Source organism: Zingiber officinale, chromosome 5B, assembly GCF_018446385.1.
Source record: "Zingiber officinale cultivar Zhangliang chromosome 5B, Zo_v1.1, whole genome shotgun sequence".
Taxonomy (NCBI): Eukaryota; Viridiplantae; Streptophyta; class Magnoliopsida; order Zingiberales; family Zingiberaceae; genus Zingiber; species Zingiber officinale.
In genome coordinates, this window is record NC_055995.1 from 115,890,149 (window position 1) to 115,912,632 (window position 22,484).

Here is a 22,484-nt window from a genome sequence, read left to right on the forward strand (position 1 = left end):
TTAACAACCACATCGGTTGTAACCAAGTAAATCTTGTGCCTCGTCTTTTTAATGTTTTATTTATCTGCTTTATTTATTTTACAAGTGTTAGCTTAAAGAGTTCGAGGAAGGGTTGTTCGTTTGTTTTTATTTTGCAGGATATCCAACAACCCCCCTTCCAGTCGGCCCAATGGTCCTACAAGTGGTATCAGAGCCGAGACGCCTCAGAAGGACTAACCACCGTCTAAAGCAACAAAATGATGGCCGGAGCTAGCGACTACCCACCAACATTCGAGAGGGAGTTTGCCATTTGGAAACAAAAAATGGAGGTATATTTAAATTTAGATTTTGGTATTTCTTTAATATTGAAATGTGGTTATGAAGCACCAAAGACAACGAATGGAGAAGAACTCGATCTACGCCTTTGGAACAAGAAGCAACGTGACGAGTCAATGGCAAATGGTCGGGCAGAATTTCATCTTCTAACCGTAATACCAAATGAAGATCTCGACAGAATCGGCGAATACAAGAGCGCAAAAGAACTTTGGGAAAAGTTCTTGAAACTCTACGAAGAACCTTTGGAAGCCGACGACTCAACAGACACCGAACCACCAACAGAACAGTCCGAGACTGAAGAAATTGTCGAGACAACAATCATGGCGGAAGACCCACCTACAGATGAAGAAAGCTCATCCGAGATGAGCATCGAGAAAGAGGGAGAGTCTTCGGAAGAAAGTAATTCAACAGGGGGAGAACCAACGGCCGATGAGGTAAGTAAGGTATGACCTCTACCCTCTGAACAACTGGTTAATTCAATAGAAAAGTTGCCTGAAGATTTTTTCGATTTAAAAATTGAATTATCGAAAGAGTGTTTCGGTTTACCAATTATTTTGAAAGAATTTTACAAATTTAAAAATATTTTGACAAAAGAATTTTGCAAGTCAGAAATTTTGCCGAAAGACTTTTGTGAATTGCAAAACATTTTTTCGAGAGAATTATGCAAATTAGAAATATTATCAAAAGAATTCTTCGAATTGCAAAATGTTTCGATGAAAGATTCTTATGAATTACAAAATATTTTGATAAAAAATTTTTGCAAGTTATAAATATTGCAAAAAAATTTCTTCGAATATTCTTTTGAATTACAAATTATATTATCAAAAGAATTCTTCGAATTGCAAAATGTTTTGACGAAAGATTCTTACGAATTACAAAATATTTTGACAAAAGAATTTTGTAAGTTAGAAATATTGCCGAAAATTTTCTTCGAATGTTCTTTTGAATTACAAATTATGTTATCGAAAGAATTTTGTGAAGTAAAGTCTATAAAGTTAAAAGAAATAGCTTGTCGATTAAAGTATCTCGACAAACTATTAATAGAAATTAACATGATACAATTTGTTGCATACTTAATATTTGTTGCTTTAAATATGAAAAAGTGTGATTTAAGAAGTTATGATATATTAAAATGAAATTTTAAAACTTTCTGATAAAAGCATAAAGAATAAAATATATAAACAAATGTATAGAAAATTTCTTTTAATGTTATAAATTCTCTTAAATTTCCTTGCATAATGTTTTGGGCTTAGAAAATTTTTTTTTGATGGCGAAAACTTAGAAACCTTTCAAAAGTTATTTTTGACTTAGAAATTTTTCCTTGACTTGGAAATATTTTTTTTCCTGAAAATAATTGAAATAGACTTTCATAAATTTTTCTAAGTGTCAACCCTTAGATTCTTTCTGTACCCCATTTTTTATGTGATCAAAGGGGGAGAAGAAAGTATAAGTCTAGGGGGAGGTAGAAATTTTTTGAAATTTAATTTTTTCTATCTTGTTGCATGCTATTGCAATATAAATTATTTCATTATTCATGTCTATTTTTGACCCTACTTAACTTTGGTTGATCACATCAAAAAGAGAGAGATTGTTGGAACCCCAAGGTTATTTTGGTGTGATCAACAAGTTAAGATAGGTCCTGTGTTATTTCTAACCTTGTGTCTAAGTGTGCAGGAGCTTAGGAGCACAGGTACTCGAGCGGAAGACGCAGCTAGTGAGAAGGACGACCACGGTGCGTTCGAGGGACGAGGTGCTGCAGAAGAGTACCCCGGTGGACGAGAAGGAAGCGTGTGGTGGTTCTGAGGAACGAAAGCCGGAGCGGAAGATTGCTCGGGGAGCAAGAGACAGAGCTAGCGAGAAGGTCGGCACGGGATGCGGCCGAGGGACGAAGACTGCGGATGAGTACGCTGGTTGACGAGAAGGAAACACTCAGCGATTCCGAGGGATAAGAAGCCTGAGCGGAAGGCTGCTCGAGAAGACCGGAAGTTGGGTTCGGGTGAGCCCTTTTCCGGATGGCAGAGATCACCCAAGCGAGCGGATCCGGAATAGAAGACCCGGATCGAGCCAAACCGAACCGAACCAGAGCAGTGGTCCCGGATGAAAAAGTCAACATGGGTTGACTTTATTGATCTGGGGCGCTCGGAACAGTCTGGGGCGCCCGGACCAGCCCGGGGGGCCCGGAACCCCTCTGGGCGCCCAGACCAGCATCTTTGACCAGAACGCGTCTAATGCGTTCTGAACGTTGGGGGGATAAATTTTTATCCCCCCAGGGTGCCCGGAACCCTTCCAGGCGCCCCGACTAAGACTATAAATAGAGCCTTGGTTCAGAAGCTCTAAAATGAACTCCAGTAATTCATTTCCAACGCTTGTATGCTTTAGAGTTGTATTTAAGCTTCTGTTTTCTGTGCTTCAACATTGTAAGAGGCTTCTCCGCCTGAAGGAGTATTCTAGTGCGCTTAACCTTCCTTGGATTAACAACCACATCGGTTGTAACCAAGAAAATCTTGTGCCTTGTCTTTTTAATGTTTTATTTATCTGTTTTGTTTATTTTATAAGTGTTAGCTTAAAGAGTTCGAGGAAGGATTGTTCGTTTGTTTTGATTTTGCAGGATATCCAACAACCCCCCTTCCAGCCGGCCCAACGGTCCTACACTAAGAACTCTCCTCTCATCCAAATCGAGGAGGTAATAGATGACCCGACCGAGGGAGATACGAACCACGATGCCGACTTCCCCATTACAGACAAGGAAACATAAATGCTCTGAACCATCCAGCTGAGCGATGGTTTTCCCAAAAAGACCAACTCCCCGACCAAGGGCGAGCATTTTGAAAAGAGAGCCTTCTCCACTCACAAGTACTCTGCACTCAACCTCTGAGACATTGCTCGGCATACCAACGGGCTCCGCCGGAGAAGAGTCTATACCCGAGCTGGAGGCATCTATAGGATCCGCCTTTCCTCGAATTCCCCCTAGTCTAAGTCAATTTGAGGAAATGGCCCGCCAAGCCAACCTACTATAGGTACTCAAGACTGGCGATTACACTAAGGCCCTATACAACTTGGACGTAATGGAGGTCAACCGCCACTTTAACACATTCATGCTTAAGGTATACACCCTAAATTTGATACTGCTACTCTATTTATATGAGCAAATAAAGTTATATGGAGGTCATCTTTTTATAGCTATGGATAACACTTGAATATCTATAACCGTATTCCTGACCTGGTGAAACAAATTGGGCAATTGCTACAACAAGTTGGTGGTTTAGAAACACGTTTAGCAGAACCTACTCACTTGGCCGAAGAGGTCAAGGCGGAAGTCGCACGAGCAAAGGAGGAGTGCCATCTATAGGCAAACTTGGCAGCTAGTCTTCATGAGGATTTGGAACTCTCTAGATCACAAGTATTCTTCATTAAGTCCGAGCTGGATGAAGCTATGAAGAGAGAAAAAACCTCTCAATCATAAGTAAGCTCACTGACAGCCGTCTGGGATGAACTTACCCTCAGAGTTATCACTCAGAAGACGTAACTCACCACTTTGGAACAACAAATTTCTATCTTGCAAAGACAACTAACCCAGGCAAAAGAGGAGGCTTCTACCCTTCGACAATAAGCAACAAAAGATATTAAGAGCTTGGTAGCGACGCTGACGCAGCTAGAGGAAGTGTGGCTTGAATTGATCTCCTATAAAGTTTAAGAGAAAGAACGACAAGCGAATTTCAAAGCAGAGTTCCTAAAATCTGAAGAATACTTTGACTTAATAGCTGCTTAGTTCTTGAAAAAAAATGAAATAGGCCTTTGAAGGAGGTGCTCATCAATTAGTCCAAGTCGGGCTAGTACTCCAAGGCAATGAGCTAGAATTTTTAGATATAGGTAAAGTATGGGAAGAATTGCCTGAGTCAGAAAAGACTTTGTAAAATATTTATAACTTCCCCGACCTTGACAAGCCCTAAGGCTTTTTTAACCTTCTTGAAATGTAATTTCCCTTTTGCGTATCGATCTACTTTGTTTAGACATAACCTTGAATACTTAGATAGATTGTTGTTTTTATGACGGGGGACATACTATATTTCCGATCACTAATTCGATCGCAGTTGCCATCCCGAGAGCAAAACTTGGAAAAAAAATTCAAAATAGGAGGATAACAGTTGAATTTCTGAATTTTTGATTGGGGACAATAGTGTTTCTTGGATTTGCAGCTTGATCATAGTTGACCTCCCAAGAATGAACACTTAGAAAAGATTTGCGCTTCATATAACTTTATTAGCTTCCACTCGGGAATGTTGAATCCTCGCATTGGAGGATGACTTTATTAGCTTTCGCTCGAGAAGGTTGAACCCTCACATAGGAGGATGACTTTATTAGCTTTCACTCGAGAAGGTTGAACCCTCGCATAGGAGGATGACTTTATTAGCTTTCACTCGAGAAGGTTGAATCCTCGCATAGGAGGATGACTTTATTAGCTTTCACTCGGGAAGGTTGAACGCTCACATTGGGGAATATATTTGTTACCTTCCGCTTGAGAAGGTTGAGCCCTCATATCAGAGGATGACTTTATTAGCTTCCGCTTGGGAAGGTTGAACCATCGCATCGGAGGATATCTTTGTTAGCTTTTGCTTGGGAAATTTGAACCCTCGCATCGGAGGATGACTGTATTAGCTTCCGCTCGGGAAGGTTGAACGCCCGCATCGGAGGATATAAGACAATTCATTGCAACAAAAAGGGTTGATCAACAACAAATTGTCATTTCAAAGAGTAAATATACACTCAACTTCTAAGAAACGAAAGAAGACATTAATGATACAAGTCTCATTAACTTCTGTAAAGCTGTAAATGGTTGGCGCTCCAAAGTCAGGATAACTTTTCTCCGTAAAGCTCTTCTAGATAATAACTCTCTGAATTTAATTTGGTGATCATCTGGTAAGGATCTCCCCATTGTGATTCTAATTTGTTGGCCTTACTGATCGACTTAATCTTTCGCCATACTAGGTCTGTGACTTAAAACGATCGGGGGATCACCTTCTTGTTATATGTTTGCTTCATCCTTTGTTTGTAGGCGGTGAGTTGAGCAGCAATTTTGTCCCTAAGTTCAATCACCAAGTTAAGATTGATAAATCATTGCTCGACATTATTTTCTTCATCATAATTTTGTCGCCAAATGGACTCTTCTCCTACCTCTACCAGTACCATAGCTTCTCCTCCATGAACCAAATAAAAAGGAGTCTCGCCAGTGCTTTCCCTTGGAGTTGTCCGATAAACCTATAAGATGCTCGGTAGTTCTTCAACCCAACTACCTTTAACATGATCTAGCTTGATTTTAAGGCCTCGAATAATATCTCGATTGACAGCCTCTACTTGCCCATTGCTCCGAGGATAAGCTACGATGTGAAAGCTTGCTGAATGCCAAGTCCTTCACACCATTCTCAAAGCTTGCGTCCCTAAAATTGTTAACCATTATTAGATACTATCTTGTGAGGAATTCCATATCAACAAACAATGTTTTGCCATAAAACTTTCATAACTACCTCTTCTGTAATCTGAGCGAGCGTCTTAGTTTCCATTCATTTTGAAAAATAATCAATGATGACCAATAGAAATTTCTTCTATTATGGGCCAGTCGAGAAGGGGTCTACTATATCCATTCTCCATTGATAAAAATGATACAAGATGGTGGAAGTTTTGAGCAACTCAGTTGGGTGATGGGACAAGGGTTGATGCTTCTAACAGTGCTCACAAGTAGCAACAACTTAGCTATATGTGTCTATAGTGTTGGCCAAAAATAACTAGCCAACAAAACCTTCCGAGCCATGGTTTGTCCTCCTATATGATTATCACATATGCCTTCATGAATTTTCCTCATGACATAATCAATGTCGTTGGGTCCAAGGCATTTAATTAGAGGACAAGCGAAGGCTCGGCGATATAATTGCTCCCCTATTAATGTGTACCGAGGGGCTCTTCTCTTAAATAAGCGAGCTTTAGCTGAATCAGCTGGTAATATTCCTTGATAGAGAAAAAAATATAGAAACTCTCCAATATATTTCCCGCTCAGTTGTTTGGTTTATATGAGTGATATATAAAGTTCGAGAGATTGAATCATCCAAAGTCCACATGGATAAATTAAGCATTTGCCATTTTTTCCAACTCATCTACCTTCAAATTCTCCGATCAGGGTATTATCTGAAGGCTTACATCTTGAAAGTTATTTTTTAACAGTTCAAACACTTCAATCGCTAATTCCTTATTTCAAAAGTTCCTTCAAACTGCTGTGCTACTAGCTATGAATCTGAATATATAATTATCCGAGCGGCACCCGCTCTTTTTGCTACCTGAGGACCAACTAACAGGGTCTCATAATCAGCTTCATTATTTGAAGCTCGAAGGTTAAGTCTAGCGGCTAACTGTAGAATATCCTGCCGAGGTGAAATCAATAATGCTCCAACTCCACTAGCCAGCCTATTGGAAGAGTCATCCACATATACCTTCTAAGTTTCTTCACCATCAAGATTGGATATTTCCGCCATGAAATCTACCAGAGTTTGCACTTTTACTGCTGTTCACGGTTGATATTAGATATTATATTCTTCGAGCTTAGTTGTCTATTTAACAAGCTGCATAGAAACTTCAAGGTTTATCAAGACCCAGCCAAATTTGCTATTCGTAACGATAATGATGGGATGAGTTAGAAAATATGGTCTCATTCGTTGAGCGATTAAGACCAAGCCAAATGCCAACTTCTTCAGCACGGAATATTAGCCTTCTATATTTTTTTATAAATGGCTATGGAAATAAATTGGGTATTAAACCATACCTTCTTCCCACAATAGGACTGAGTTGACAACTTGCTCAGTCGCCGATAAATATATCATGCCTCAAGCAGTTTGTCTACTTCTACTCGGATGAGTTATTTTGTTGAGCACTGAAATGTCTCTTTCTTTGTTTGATCAGTCGAGAATTAGAAAATATATTTAATTTATGCTCCATCAGCTCAAGAAAAATACCTTTGACTTCATTTGTTGACCAAGCGAAGATATCATAGTTTTTCCTAAGGCGGTCTAATAGTTTTTGCTTCAAACCTAGTTCCAGATTGGCAAAGATTCATGTAACACCATCTTCCCACTCATGATGAATGCGGATCTCCTCTTGTTCATCTTCCTTTGGTCAGTGCGATTTCTCATCTTTATTCGGTCGGGGTAGGGAAGCTTCTGGGCAATTTGTAAGGTTTTCAGAGTTCTCCGAACTTTTTAGACTCAAGTCGAATAACATTCACATAACACTTTTTGTTGGTGCGGTTAGCACTAATGGTCTAACTCAGGTTTGATGAATGACAAATCAGGTTAAGTTAGGTTCGTCGTTATCTAACACTCTGATCGAGTGTGCAGGATAAGTCCAGACAGGTCGACGGACTGACCGGATGTCTGGCACGAAGTCCAGCTAGGTCGACGGGCTGACCGGATAGCTGGCGAGAAGTCCAAGCGGGTCGACGGGCTGACCGGACGCTTGGCAAGAAGTTCAGCTAGGTCGACGGGCTGACCGGATAGCTGGCAAGAAGTCCAGACGGGTCGAAGGGCTGACCGGACGTCTGGCAGGTAAGTGAGGTAAGTCACTGGAGGGGAGTGACTGCGAGGACGCATTCCCGGGAAGGGAACATTAGGCGTCGATCCGGCTTAGATCCATTTCGGATGTCTAAGTCGAGATCGTGACTAGATTCCGGTCTCGGAAAGACGGAATCTAAGTCATACTATTTGTGCTAATTCATACTATTATAAAATGTGCTAACAATCTATGTTGCAGGATATATATTACCTCGGACGAACTTTGTTTTGCAGGAAAAGGGAGTTTTCTGGAACAAGGAGGTCCGGGCGCCCGGAGGGGATCCGGGCGCCCGGAAGGCAAATTATATCTAGCCAAGTCGTCGCCACGTGGAGCATCTCGGTTTGAGCAGCTACGTCACATTCCAGGCGCCCGGAAGGAATCCAGGCGCCCGGAGCAACATATAAAAGAAGCCCCAGGCAGGAGCTTCAGAATCATCAATCTGATAACTCTTCTACTGCTGGTCCTGCTGCTCTGCTGCGACGCCAACAAAGCTCCGACAAAGTGCTCCTTCGATTTTTAGTTAATTTTCTTGTCGGTATTACTTTGTTTAACTAGCATTCCTTGTATTCATTTTGTAATTATATTCGAATTGTTAGTGATTGCCCAACGAAAGTGGTCAAGGACCACGAGCCTTCGAGTAGGAGTCGTCACAGGCTCCGAACGAAGTAAAAACAACTGTGTTCAATTACTTTTCCGCTGCGTATTTTTACTCGACTTTTCGAATCGATATTCACCCCCCCTCTATCGAATCTAACGGTCCTACAAGTGGTATCAGAGCAGGTACCGCTCTGATTTGGTGCAACCACCAATCAGACTGGGGGTGAAATTTTATTTCTTTTTTTTCCGGTCTTCAGTTTTACACTTAAACTCCAAACTGGTTTATCATTTTTTTAATATTTTTTTTGCAATTAAATCTAAATTGGTGCAACACCAATCTAGATTTTTCTACTATTTTCTCTTCCCGCACTACTAATCCAAGACCAAGTCTTGGGATATTTTTTCGGTTATTTACCTGTGTACAGGATGTCCCAACAAGAAGGCTTCAGCACAGTACGACCTCCACTCTTCAACGGGGACGATTTTCCGTACTGGAAGAAGCGCATGGAGGTTTACCTCAAAACAGACTTCGACCAGTGGATGAGCGTTACGAGACCCTATAAAATTCCAGCAGACACTTCCGGGAATATACTGGATCCTGAAGACTGGACAGCTGATTTGAAGAAGAAGGCGTCAACAGAAAATAAAGCAATCAACACTCTACAGTGCGGATTAACAAGAGAAGAACTAAACAGAGTCGGTCCACACAAAAACGCTAAAGAGCTGTGGGACAAATTGATCGAGCTGCACGAGGGAACGAGCGACGCCAAGGTAACCAAACGAGACTTGCTCTTAAATAAAATTTTTAATATAAAAATGCAGGAAGGTGAAACGGCGAATCAGCTCCACGCGAGGATCAAGGACATCCTCAACGGGCTTCATGCGATAGGCCACCAGATGAAAATAGAGACTTAATAAGGTACGCATTAAATGCTTTTCCACGTAATAGTTTGTGGGCATCAATAGTGGATGCCTACAAAATCTCTAAAAATCTTTCTAAGTTAAAGTTAGATGAGCTTTTCTGTGAATTAGAATTACATGAACAAACTAATGCTGGAGCCGAGAAAGGTATAACTTTATTTGCAGGTTCCACCAAAGAAAAGAAAAGCAAGCCTGAATTTGAAGAAGATTCCGACCAAGATTCTGAAGACGAAGAACACCTGGTGAACTTGGTAAGAAAAATGTTCACCAGGAGAAAAAGGAGCTTCAGCAAAAAGGACCTTCAAAAGATCAGTTCTCCCTCAGAACAAAAGAACGTGACTTGCTACGGCTGCAATAAAAAGGGACACTACAAGAACGAATGCCCAAAACTGAAGTTCGACAAACCAAAGCCAACCAAAAAGAAGGCCCTCAAAGCAACGTGGGACGACTCCTCGGACGAATCGGAGGAAGAAGAGCAGAAACATCAGAGCCACCTCGCACTGATGGCCCACGAAGCTGAAACAGAAGACGAGTCGGAAGATGAAGACGGGTCTGAACCCGAAACAAGCCACGAGTCCGTACTCGTTTCCGAAGGCCCGAATGAGGTATATTTTAATTTAAACAAATTTTTTTTTAGAATTATTTCCTGTTTAAATAGTAAATTAACTAAAATAGAAAATGAAAACAAATCACTTCTTGAGGAAAATCAAAACCTCAAGGAACAAATCAAAAATTCAAATCCAACTCAAGATCTAACACTTGAGGAGGAGAATTTATCACTAAAAAATGAGATTAACAATTTAAAAGAAATGTTAGAAAAATTCACAACAAGATCAAAAAATCTAGACTTAATCCTAAATAATCAAAAAGCATGCTATAATAAAACCGGACTAGGATATAAGTCGAATTCAAATAAAACCTTCAAATCATTAATAACCCAACACAAATCAACCAATCTAGCTTGGGTTCCGAAAGCGTGCTTAACCACGCAAATAGGACTTAATCAATATTATATACCTAAAGAAAAAATACATTATATAAAATCGAATAAACCAAACCAAAATCCAAAATACAAACCTAAATCAAATTCAAAATCTAAACACTTTAAAAATCAACAAAATTATCACCAAGTTAACCATAACTATAAAAAGAATCGACACAAACCTAAAACCAAAATTTAAATTAATGGCCAATAATTCAGGGGGAGACTCCAGAATAGCTGACACCTCCAAAACTAACTTACCCGACAGGGTAACCCAAAACAAACTAACCCGGTAGGGTAATTAGGATTAGAGACCAAGTTTAACTTGAATCATGGTACTGGTGAAATTTTTGGATGATAGTACGTTAGGGAAGCTTGGGCATCGCATGTCTAGAAAGATATGGCTTCGATCTGGTGCATTTGGCCAAGTGGAACTGACCGAAGCTACCCTTAAATGGATCCTAATCAGTTAGACCAAGATTTAGAACTAAGCTCCGTGGATAGGACTATTCGGAAAATTTTGAAAGGTTGGTTACTTCTAATGACGTCCATATGACTCACCAAGCTTAGAAGTTTATCCAAAAATTACCTATTTGTGGAAACCAAAGCTAAATCTAAATCTAACACAAGTTAAACCAAAACTCCACAATTAACAATCCAATTTCATCTCACAAAATCATAGGATTCCCTGATTGATAATATAGATCGGGTGAGATGAATAAGGCTAAAATTTTTAAAACTTAAAAAATTAATTTCAAAATTTCAATTTTAAAACTTAAAAAATTAATTTCAAAATTTAAATTTTTAAAACTTAAAAAATTAATTTCAAAATTTAAATTTTTAAAACTTAAAAAATTAATTTCAAAATTTCAATTTTAAAACTTAAAAATTTCAAAATTTCAATTTTAAAACTTAAAAAATTAATTTCAAAATTTCAATTTTTAAACTTAATTTCAAAATTTCAATTTTAAAACTTAATTTCAAAATTTCAATTTTAAAACTTAATTTTAAAATTTCAATTTTAAAACTTAATTTCAAAATTTCAATTTTAAAACTTAAAAAATTAATTTCAAAATTTCAATTTTAAAACTTAATTTCAAAATTTTAATTTTAAACTTAAAAATTAATTTCAAAACTTTAATTTTAAACTTAAAAATTAATTTCAAAACTTTAATTTTAAACTTAAAAATTAATTTCAAAATTTTAATTTTAAACTTAAAAATTAATTTTAATTTTAAACTTAAAAATTAATTTTAATTTTAAACTTAAAAATTAATTTCAAATCTTTAAAACTTAACTTAAATAATGCCTGCTCAAAAAGACTAATTTTAAATCCTACTTACTGTAGGAAACCAAGTGGATTTTGGACAGTGGTTGCTCCAAACATATGACTGGAGATCACACCAAGTTCACTCAACTCACTTACAAAAGCTTAGGAACAGTTGCCTTTGGAAACAACGACAAACTCAAGGTAATTGGTATAGGTAATATTGAATTAAAATTAGACTTTATAATTACAAATGTTTTACTTGTTGAAAATTTTAAATATAATCTTCTGAGTATAAGTCAATTGTGTGATACTAGGTATAAGGTTAAATTTCTATCCACAGAATGTTTAATCAAACATATAGATAATCCTACCATAAGCCTAAAAGGTTTTAGAAAAGACAACATCTATGCCATCAACTTAACCATTTCTTCCATTAAGTGTTATTTAACACAAAAAGAAGAAACTTGGTTATGGCATAGGCGGATGTCTCACACCAACTTCAGAAATATAAGTAAACTAAATGGACTTGTGAGAGGCCTACCAAAATTACCTAACTTAGATTCAACCATATGTAATGCTTGTCAACAAGGCAAACAAACTAAATCCACTCACAAACAAACAAATCAGCCACAAACTAACTCAATATTAGAACTTCTACATTTAGACCTTTTTGACTCCCATGGAGTCAAATCTATAAATGGAAACTTATATTGTTTAGTAATTATAGATGATTATTCTAGGTTTACTTGGGTAAAATTCTTAAAACATAAAGATAAAACTTTTGAAATTTTTACAAATTTTTGCAAACAAATTGAAAACGAAAAAGATATTAAAATTAAAAGAATTAGAAGTGACAACGGGGGAGAATTTAAAAATCACAACTTTAACAGTTTTTATCTTGAAAACGGTTACCATCATGAGTTCTCATGCCCTAAAACCCCCCAACAAAATGGGATTGTAGAAAGAAAAAGTAGAACCTTACTTGAAGCTTCTAGAACAATGTTAAATGAGTATAACCTACCTAAATACTTTTGGGCAGAAGCCGTTAGTACAGCCTGCTATGTACATAAACCCATAACAAAACATTCTTCGAAATGTTTTATAATAAACAACCAAATATAAAATATTTTAAAGTATTTGGGTGCCCAGTTTTTATCTTAAATACAAGAGAACACTTAGGAAAATTCTCCTCTAAAATTGAAAATGGAATTTTTGTAGGATATTCCCTAAATAGTAGAGGCTATAGAATTTACAATAAGGTTACCTTAAAAATTGAAGAAACTACTAATGTAAAATTTGAAGAAACTAAACAAGACTTAGAACTTACACAACCACCTGAAATTGTTCCAGAAACCAACCAGACTCTAAGTCATGAAGAAGAGGAACAACATCAAGAGAGTCGACCCACTAGAACAATAAGGGTTAACCCAAATCACCCAACTGATCAAATAATTGGTGACCCAGACTTGAGAGTTCAAACCAGATCATCTTTTAGAAACCTAAGTCAAATTTCTTTAATTTCAAAAATTGAACCCAAAACTGTGGATGAATCCTTACTAGACCCAGACTGGATTATAGCTATGCAAGAGGAACTAGCCCAATTTGAGCGTAATGAAGTTTGGGACCTAGTACCACCACTTAAGAATAAGAAAATAATAGAAACAAAATGAGTATTCAGAAACAAATTAAGTGAAACTGGGGAAATTACTAGAAATAAAGCTAGGCTAGTTGCCAAAGGGTTTAGTCAGGTTGAAGGACTTGACTATGATGAAACCTATGCCCCAGTAGCCAGATTAGAATCCATTAGAATGTTACTAAGTTATGCAGCCCACAAGGGATTTAAACTATACCAAATGGATGTTAAGTCTGCCTTTCTTAATGGACTAATTAAAGAAGAAGTTTATGTAGGTCAGCCTCCTGGGTTTGAAAGTCTAGAACACCCTGATTATGTTTTTAAGTTAAAGAAAGCTTTATATGGACTTAAACAAGCACCCAGGGCATGGTATGAAAGGCTAACATCGTATTTAACATCTAAAGTATTCAACCAAGGTCAAATTGACCCAACCTTGTTTGTTAAATATTTAAATACAGACATATTTATTGCACAAATATACGTAGATGATATAATATTTGGTTCAACAAATTCAGAATTTTTAGAAGAATTTATTAATCTAATGGAAAAAGAATTTGAAATGAGCTTAGTAGGAAAATTAACTTATTTCTTAGGATTACAAATCAAACAAACAAATGAAGGAAATTATATTTATCAACATAAATACACTAAAGACTTACTTAAAAAATTCGGAATGGAAAATACAAAAGAAATAAAAACACCTATGGAAGTAAACACAATCTTAGACAGTGACCCAAATGGAAAACCAATTGATTTAAAACATTATAGGAGTGCAATAGGTAGCCTACTGTACTTAACTGCATATTTTATTTGCAGTTAGTATGTGTGCTAGATACCAAACTTGTGCTAAGGAATCCCATTTGACACAAGTTAAAAGAATTTTTAGATATCTTAAAGGAACAACAAATGTAGGAATCTGGTATCCTAGGACAAATAATTTTGAACTAATAGGGTATTCTGACTCAGATTATGCTGGATGTAAATTAGACCGCAAAAGCACAAGTGGTGGATGCCAATTACTAGGTTCATCACTTGTTAGCTGGTTTAGTAGAAAGCAACATTGTGTTGCTCTATCTACAACTGAGTCAGAATACATAGCTATAGGCGAATGTGTTGCACAATTATTATGGATGATACATACTCTAAAAGATTTCAACTTAAATATCACAAATGTAAAAGTATTAATTGACAATATAAGTTCAATTAACTTAACCAAGAACCCTGTGCATCATTCAAGAACCAAACATATTGAAATTAGGCACCACTTTATCAGGGATCATGTTACTAAAGGTGATATTGAACTCAAATACATTGAGTCCAAATCAAATTTAGCAGACATTTTCACAAAACCACTCCCTGAAAGTGAATTTAGCAACTTACGTCGAAAATTAGGGATGTGCTTAATAGAATAGGATTTTTCAAAAATAATTCTTTCAAATTTTAAGTTAAAATTGTGTGTTTTCAAAACTTTCCATTTTTAGATTTTCAAAAACAGTTTTGGCCTTAGACTAGTTTTGAATCCTTAGAAAGCATGTACCCATAGGACTAGTTTTTGAGCATCTCACCAACACCTTAGGTTTACCTTGCTTGTGTTTGACAAACATAGAAAGGGGTGAGATGCATAGGCCAATTGTCTGGACTTAAGATGCTTATTTCAGTGCATCAGCATAAGTCTGGACGTTAAATACAAATCAGACAGTAATCAGATTAAGATCATCAGTCAAGTCAAACACTGACTGTTTATAATCACCTTAATCTGACTAACCAAGTGAAAGCTACTATCTTCTGATAGCTAGTTAGTACCTAATTGGTTAGACAGCTGTTTAAATTTAAGTATCAAGTTTAGGGGGAGAAATTAATTAAAATTTTGTGTGTTTGAAAAATACTTTTGTACATCTATTATAAAACTAACTTTTTTAAAACACCAGTTTTCAAAAAGTTAAAGTTAACTAAGTGTTTGAAAAACTTGGAAGTTTAATCCCACCTAATTTTTAAACCTGATTTGAAAAGTTGACTATTGCAAATTTAAATTTATTCAGTTTTGTAACATATGCTTGAAAATTAAACTTCCCAAATTGAGCTTTTATCAAATTAGCCTTAAAATTTTTTTTTGGCAAATTTAATCTTACTTGTTTAATTTTTGCTTTGTTTTGAAAAATTGAAGTTGAAAATTTACGTTGTTGAAAAATGTAAATGTTACTTAAACTTGAAAAGTAGATTTAAAAATTTGATTTACTCAATATGTCTTCCCCAAGTCAACTTGACTATTTTTAACTTTGTGTTAAAAAATTGTAGATATTTTTCAAAATTAGCTGTTTTTTAATTTGATTACTTGTTACAATAACTCTACACTATGATTGTTTACCCTTTTTTTTTTTTGGATGAATGCCAAAGGGGGAGGGTTAGGTGGTTAAGTTAGAGCAACTAAATGCAAACTTGAAAAACTAACTTAAAACCATAAAAACCTCGAAAATCATGCTTGATTTTTGCATATATTTATCACTAACTTAACCAGGTTGTCATTCCATCAAAAAGGGGGAGATTGTTGGTGCGGTTAGCACTAACGGTCTAACTCAGGTTTTGATGAATGACAAATCAGGTTAAGTTAGGTTCGTCGTTATCTAACACTCTGATCGAGTGTGCAGGATAAGTCCAGACAGGTCGACGGGCTGACCGGATGTCTGGCACGAAGTCCAGCTAGGTCGACGGGCTGACCGGATAGCTGGTGAGAAGTCCAAGCGGGTCGCTGGGCTGGCAAGAAGTCCAGCTAGGTCGACGGGCTGACCGGATAGCTGGCAAGAAGTCCAGACGGGTCGAAGGGCTGATCGGACGTCTGGCAGGTAAGTGAGGTAAGTCACTGGAGGGGAGTGACTGCGAGGACGCGTTCCCGGGAATGGAACATTAGGCGTCGATCCGGCTTAGATCCATTTCGGATGTCTAAGTCAAGATCGTGACTAGATTTCGGTCTCGGAAAGACGGAATCTAAGTCATACTATTTGTGCTAATTCATACTATTATAAAATGTGCTAATAATCTATGTTGCAGGATATATATTGCCTCGGACTAACTTTGTTTTGCAGGAAAAGAGAGTTTTCTGGAACAAGGTGGTCCGGGCGCCCGGAGGGGATCCGGGCGCTCGGAAGGCAAATTATATCTAGCCAAGTCATCGCCACGTGGAGCATCTCGGTTTGAGCAGCTACGTCACATTCCAGGCGCCCGGAAGGAATCCAGGCGCCCGGAGCAACATATAAAAGAAGCTCCAGGCAGGAGCTTCAGAATCATCAATCTGAGAACTCTTCTACTGCTGGTCCTGCTGCGACGTCAACAAAGCTCCGACAAAGTGCTCTTTCGGTTTTTAGTTAATTTCCTTGTCGGTATTACTTTGTTTAACTAGCATTCCCTGTATTCATTTTGTAATTATATTCGAATTGTTAGTGATTGCCCAACGAAAGTGGTCAAGGACCACGGGCCTTCGAGTAGGAGTCGTCACAGGCTCCGAATGAAGTAAAAACAACTGTGTTCATTTACTTTTCCGCTGCGTATTTTTACTCGACTTTTCGAATCGATATTCACCCCCCTCTATCTAATCTAACGGTCCTACACTTTTAAGATGCTAGTTGGTCATCCATCACTTCTCAAACCTAGCTGTCCATCGAAAATTTGATCTTCTGGAAATAAGTGGAGATGACTGTTTGGAAGGCGTTTAGTGTGGGTCTCCCCAAAATCACATTATAGGAAGAAGCGGTGTCAACCACCATAAAAGGTGTCCTCCTGGTCCTCTCTAAACCAGCATTTAAGAGTGATACTGAGAGGGAAATCATTCCGATCGACTGTACTTGATGCCCAGAAAACCCAATCAACAGTGTAGCAAAGGGTTGCAACTCTTCATTATCAATTTGCATTTGGTCCATTGCCATTGAATACAGTCCTTCAGCTTCTCCTTCGGCTTCTGTTTTAAGACAATAAATTCATGGAGGTTTTATAATACCTCCTACTACTAGCGAAGTGGTGTAGAAATATAGTCCTGAATTCTCTAAATGATTGAATGGAGTTTACTAGGAGTCAGAAAAACCACCTTTATGTCGGTCCTGAGAGTGTAGTTAGAATACCCTACATCACCCCCATCTAAATACTGGTGCAACAGTGATATATTCTCAAACGTACAGATATAGTCCTCAGGATCCGTTGAACCACTATAGTCTGCTGTAGTTGGTGGTTGATAATAACGAGGTAACGCATCCTCCAGAATATTAAGGCTGAAAGGAGAAATGACCAGATTTCCTGATCGACCCTTTATTGGTGTTTGTGCCCGAGCGGAATCATGCGGGGGAGTATTTCCAGTTGATGACTCCACTAATCGAGCCCCCCAAGATGCTCGATTGGATGCGACCCCACACCACTAGTTTACCTTGATGTCGCTCGGGACAAATGGGGTTGTTTCGTTTGCGCAAGAGGCACCATTCTGGGTGAAGGGAGGTTTACTCGCTCTTGAGACCCTGTTGTCGACTACTGTTGTACTCGGTTCACTTGCTACTGTAGTAGTGCATCTCTCACGATGCCAGCTACAATCTGGGTAAACTCTATTTGAGTTAGAGTAATATGTCCGGTGTCATCCATGAGTATCAGGTTCAGGAGTAGAGTTCCCATAAATTGGGCCAATTTAATCTTGCTCTGAGATCCTCAAGGTTGACTCGTTGATGTGCTAGCAGGAAAATTGACCACTATTGAAAAGATTGACGTAAGAGATAAGTCGAAAGTTGATTTAGGAAGAAGAATTGTAGGGACTTTTCCCCCCTTTTCTTTCACTTAGCGCTATCCTTTTATACTTTTTAGGTGGGCTCTTCGTCTTTCCCTATTTAATCATGTTGCATCTATTATAGAAGATCTTCATTATTTTCTTCCGTATATTTAATGAAGTTATAATACTTGCATAATTAATGAAACAACATCAAATGAGAGAGACTATCATTTTGCTCCTTCTAACTGTTCCCCTTTCCCACACACTCATGGACTAATAATAGGAATTCAATGCAGGTGACATCAATTCACCAAAACATAAATAAATAGTGCCAAAACGACATTGTCCTGAGTCAAAGAGGGTCTAGATTCCCCGATCAATGACTCAATTGCATGAGATGTTAAAACAGGATAGGAGAGCAGTCATACTATGGATATAACTTGTCCAATTGGACACATGTGAGTGTCATGTCTATGCTCGATCGACTTGATTAATGCTAGATAGGGGGGCTTATAGCCAATCGATTAGAATAGAGGTTATATCTACTATGTATTGACCTTGACTCTAACTGCTACATCATCCCTTATAATAACTTCTTGATGCCACATGGTGCCCTCTTTGGACAACCACATCACAATATCAAGTATATTAAATGTCTATTATTAGTCCGCGAGTGCATGAGAAATGGGAACTTTTAAAAGGAGCAAAACAGTAGTCTTCTTTATTTGATGTGGTTTCATTAATTATGCAAGTTTTATAGCTTTATTAAATACATGGAAAAAGAAAAAATGAAGATCCTCTATAATAGATGCAATATCATTAAATAGGAAAGAATAAGGGTCTACCAAAAAGGTATAAAAGGATAGCACTATATGAAAGGAAAGGGGAGAAAAAAAGACCCAACAATTCTTTTCTAAATAAATTTTTGATTTGTCTCTTGCAGTAATCTTTTTAATAGTAGTCAACTTTCCTGCTAACACACTAGCGAGTCAACATTGAGGATCTCAGAGCAAGATCAAATTAGTATTGTCTGTGGGAAGGTACGGAGGTGGAGTTTAGCCACACCTCCCCCGTTATAAAATTATTCACAATAAACTTGTAAATATCCGTCACGTTCATCATTCTGTGACTTGGCCACTGCACCCTTCTGCTTGTTGCACACCCGATTCATAATTCTGGTACTCATCGTAGTACAACGTGTTCATTGTGAAGCTCCCATTCCACGCCATCCACCCGGCTGCCTCCACCATCCCCTCGATGTATGATTGCGTGTACACCATCCTCGAGAACTCCTTCCATGGCAGCCCCAGGAAGGTCTTCACCAAGTAGTTCCCCGCCATCAGCTCCGACGCCACCACTATCGTGCAATTGTGGATGGAGAAGCTGGTGTTACCATAGTGATGAGTGCAGCCCTACACCATCACCACGTTTGCTTGCTCCCAAAGCGGTGTGGGAGAGTAAATATGGTAGTTCTGGAACACGGCGATGACGTTACCAAATATGAAGTTGATGATGTCGTGGACCTTGTACTTGTGGTAGCATTGCAGTGTAAGTGTGCATAGAGTGTGTCCTGGTACATGAGGAACTTGCAACAGTAGAAGATAGAGAGGTCAGCATTGTTCCACATCGCCATCGCCTGTTGCTTCGCCGACCCTGCCGTGTTCTCGAAGGTCATGTCTTGGGCAATGAACTGATCCCCATACACCGTCGCACCAAATATAAATTTACATGATACAAATTGAAAATAACAACTTGGTGGATGCTCTACTCACCGAATGTAGCAGTGTTGAAGGTTTTCCAGCCGTCGAGAACATTGCGGTTGGATGTGATCACAGTCTGGTCCGTTCCTACACCAATCAAAATTAGGTTCTTTTTATTCTTCAACACGATCACGTTCTCTTGGTACGCCCCTTTGCTAACGTAGATGATGAAGTAGCTGTCCTCTTCAACAATAGTGTCTTTAGGGACGAAAGCAATGGCTTTCCCGACGGTGATAAAATTGTCAGTACCATCTTGGGCCACCCTCACCGATTGGTTTACAAGCACCACCACGTCGAGTCCAATAGCGATCAAACAAAGAAGGAAGAAGGCAAGAAGAGCTCCCCTTGATGCCATTGAAACATGTTGGTGCAATCGAAGAAGCACGATAGTGCATCTATATATATCAGCAACAAAATCACGTATAAATGTGAACAAAATTTCATCAAATTGCTAAAGTCTCATATTATGATAATTATATAGGCAAATAAAGAAAGTGTATTGCTACTATTTTTTTAGAGTGGATGAGTGTTAACAGAACTTCATCAAATTGCCAAAGTCTCTGGAGACTAAGGACTTTGGTAGTAATGGTTCAAAATGACGGGGAGTAATAGATGTGGATGTCCACCTATAGTTAATCTATTGACTTAAACATGCACAGATGCCTACCAATAACATCTAGTGACACAACACTTAAGCAGTGGAAGAAAGGATTTGTTATTAAGAGGAGCAAGACAAAATTAGGGAGAAGCAGAACTTCCATCCTGATCTTGCTCCGAGATCCTCAAGGTGACTCATTGGTGTGCTATCAGAAAAGTTGACTACTGTTGAAAAGATTATCATAAGAGACAAGTCGAAAGTTGATTTAGGAAGAAGAACCTTATGGTCTTTTTTTCTCCTCTTTCCTTTCACTTAGCACTATCATTTTTTACCTTTTTGGTTGATCTTTTGTCTTCTTCTACTTAATGATGTTGCATCTATTATAGAGGATCTTCATTTTTTCTTCTTCCATGTATTTAACGAAGCTATAAAACTTGCATAATTAATAAAACCACATCAAATAAGGGAGACTACTGTTTTACTCCTTCTAACTGTTCCCCTTTCCCACATACTCGTGGACTAATAATAAACATTTAATAAATAGTGTCAAATGATATTTTCCCGAGTCAAAGAGGGTCTAGGTTCCCCAATCAGTGGCTCAGCTTCATGAGAAATTAAAATAGGATAGGAGATCGATTATACCAACGCTCCAAGGATATACCTTGTCCACTTGGGTACATGTGATTAACACCTGATCGGAAGGGCCTATAGTAGATTGATTAGAACAGGGGATATATCTACTATGCATTGACCTTGACACTGCCACATCATCTCTTATATTGACTTCTTGATGTCACATGGCACCTCTTTAGACCGTCACATCACAATGTTTCATACATTAAATGTCTATTATTAGTCCACGAGTGTGTGGGAAAGATGAACAGACAGAAGGAGAAAAACGATGGTCTCATTCATTTGATGTGAATTCAGTAATTATGCAAGTATTATAGCTTCATTAAATACATGGAAGAAGAAAAAATAAAAATCCTTTATAATAGATGTAATATTATTAAATAGGGGAAGATGAAGTATCCACCAAAAAGGTATAAAAGTATAGCGCTAAGTGAAATAAAAGGGGAGAAAAAAAAACCCTATAGTTATTCTTTCTAAATGAACTTTCGACTTGTCTTTTGTGGCAATCTTTTCAACAGTGGTCAACTTTTTTGCTAGTACATGTGAGTCAACCACAAGGATCTCGGAGCATAATCAAATTGTCATTGTATGTGGGAAGGTACGGAGGTAGATTTAAGCCACACCTCCCCCGTTATAAAATTTTTCACAGTGAACTTGTAAGCATTTGTCACGTTCATCAGTCTATAACCCGGCAACTGCACCCTTCCGCTCATTGTCGTGCCTGGTTCGTAATTTTAGTACTCGCCATAGTAGAACGTGCTCAATGCAAAATTCTCGTTGCATGCCATCCACCCCGCAACCTATGCTATCCCTTCGATGTATGACTGCATGTACACCGTCCTCGAGAACTCCTTCCATAGTCACCCCAGGAAGGTCTTCACCGAGTAGTTCCCCACCATCAGCTATGGAGTAGCCCCGATAATGCAGTTGTGGATGGAGAAGTCTGTGCTATCGCGGTGACAAGTGTGGCCCTGCGTCGTCACCACATTCGTCTGCCCCTAGAGGGGTAGGCGCGCATAGATGTGGTAGTTCTGGAACATGGTAGCGACGTTGCTGATGGTGAAGTTGACAGTGTCATGGACCTCACGGTTGTAGTAGAATTGGATGTTTGAGTGCGCATAGAGTGTGTCCTGGTACCATAGGAACTTGCAGCCATAGAAGATGGAGAGGCCAACATTGTTCCACATCACCACCGCCTGCCACTTCGTCGGCCCTGTCATGTTCTCGAAGGTCATGTCTTGGGCGATGAACCGATCCCCATATATTGCTACACCAAACATAAATTTACATGACACAAATTGAAAGCAACGACTTGGTGTATGCTCTGCTCATCGAATGTAGTAGTGTCGGAGGTTTCCTAGTCATCGAGGAAGTTGCGGTTGGATGTGATCACAGTTTGGTCGGTTCCCGCACTAATCAAAATTAGTTTTTTTTGTTCTCCGGC

General features: G+C 38.4%; 1 protein-coding gene across 1 annotated transcript; it reads right to left on the reverse strand.

Moving 5' to 3' along the window:
- Positions 1 to 19,167: 19,167 nt before the first annotated feature.
- Positions 19,168 to 20,164, reverse strand: LOC121986952 (probable pectinesterase/pectinesterase inhibitor 41). Its single transcript, XM_042540872.1, has 3 exons — positions 19,822 to 20,164; positions 19,545 to 19,702; positions 19,168 to 19,461 (listed from the first exon to the last, which is right to left on the reverse strand). The coding sequence occupies exons 1-3, from the start codon at positions 20,162 to 20,164 to the stop codon at positions 19,168 to 19,170; spliced, it is 795 nt and encodes a 264-aa protein (XP_042396806.1).
- Positions 20,165 to 22,484: the final 2,320 nt, after the last annotated feature.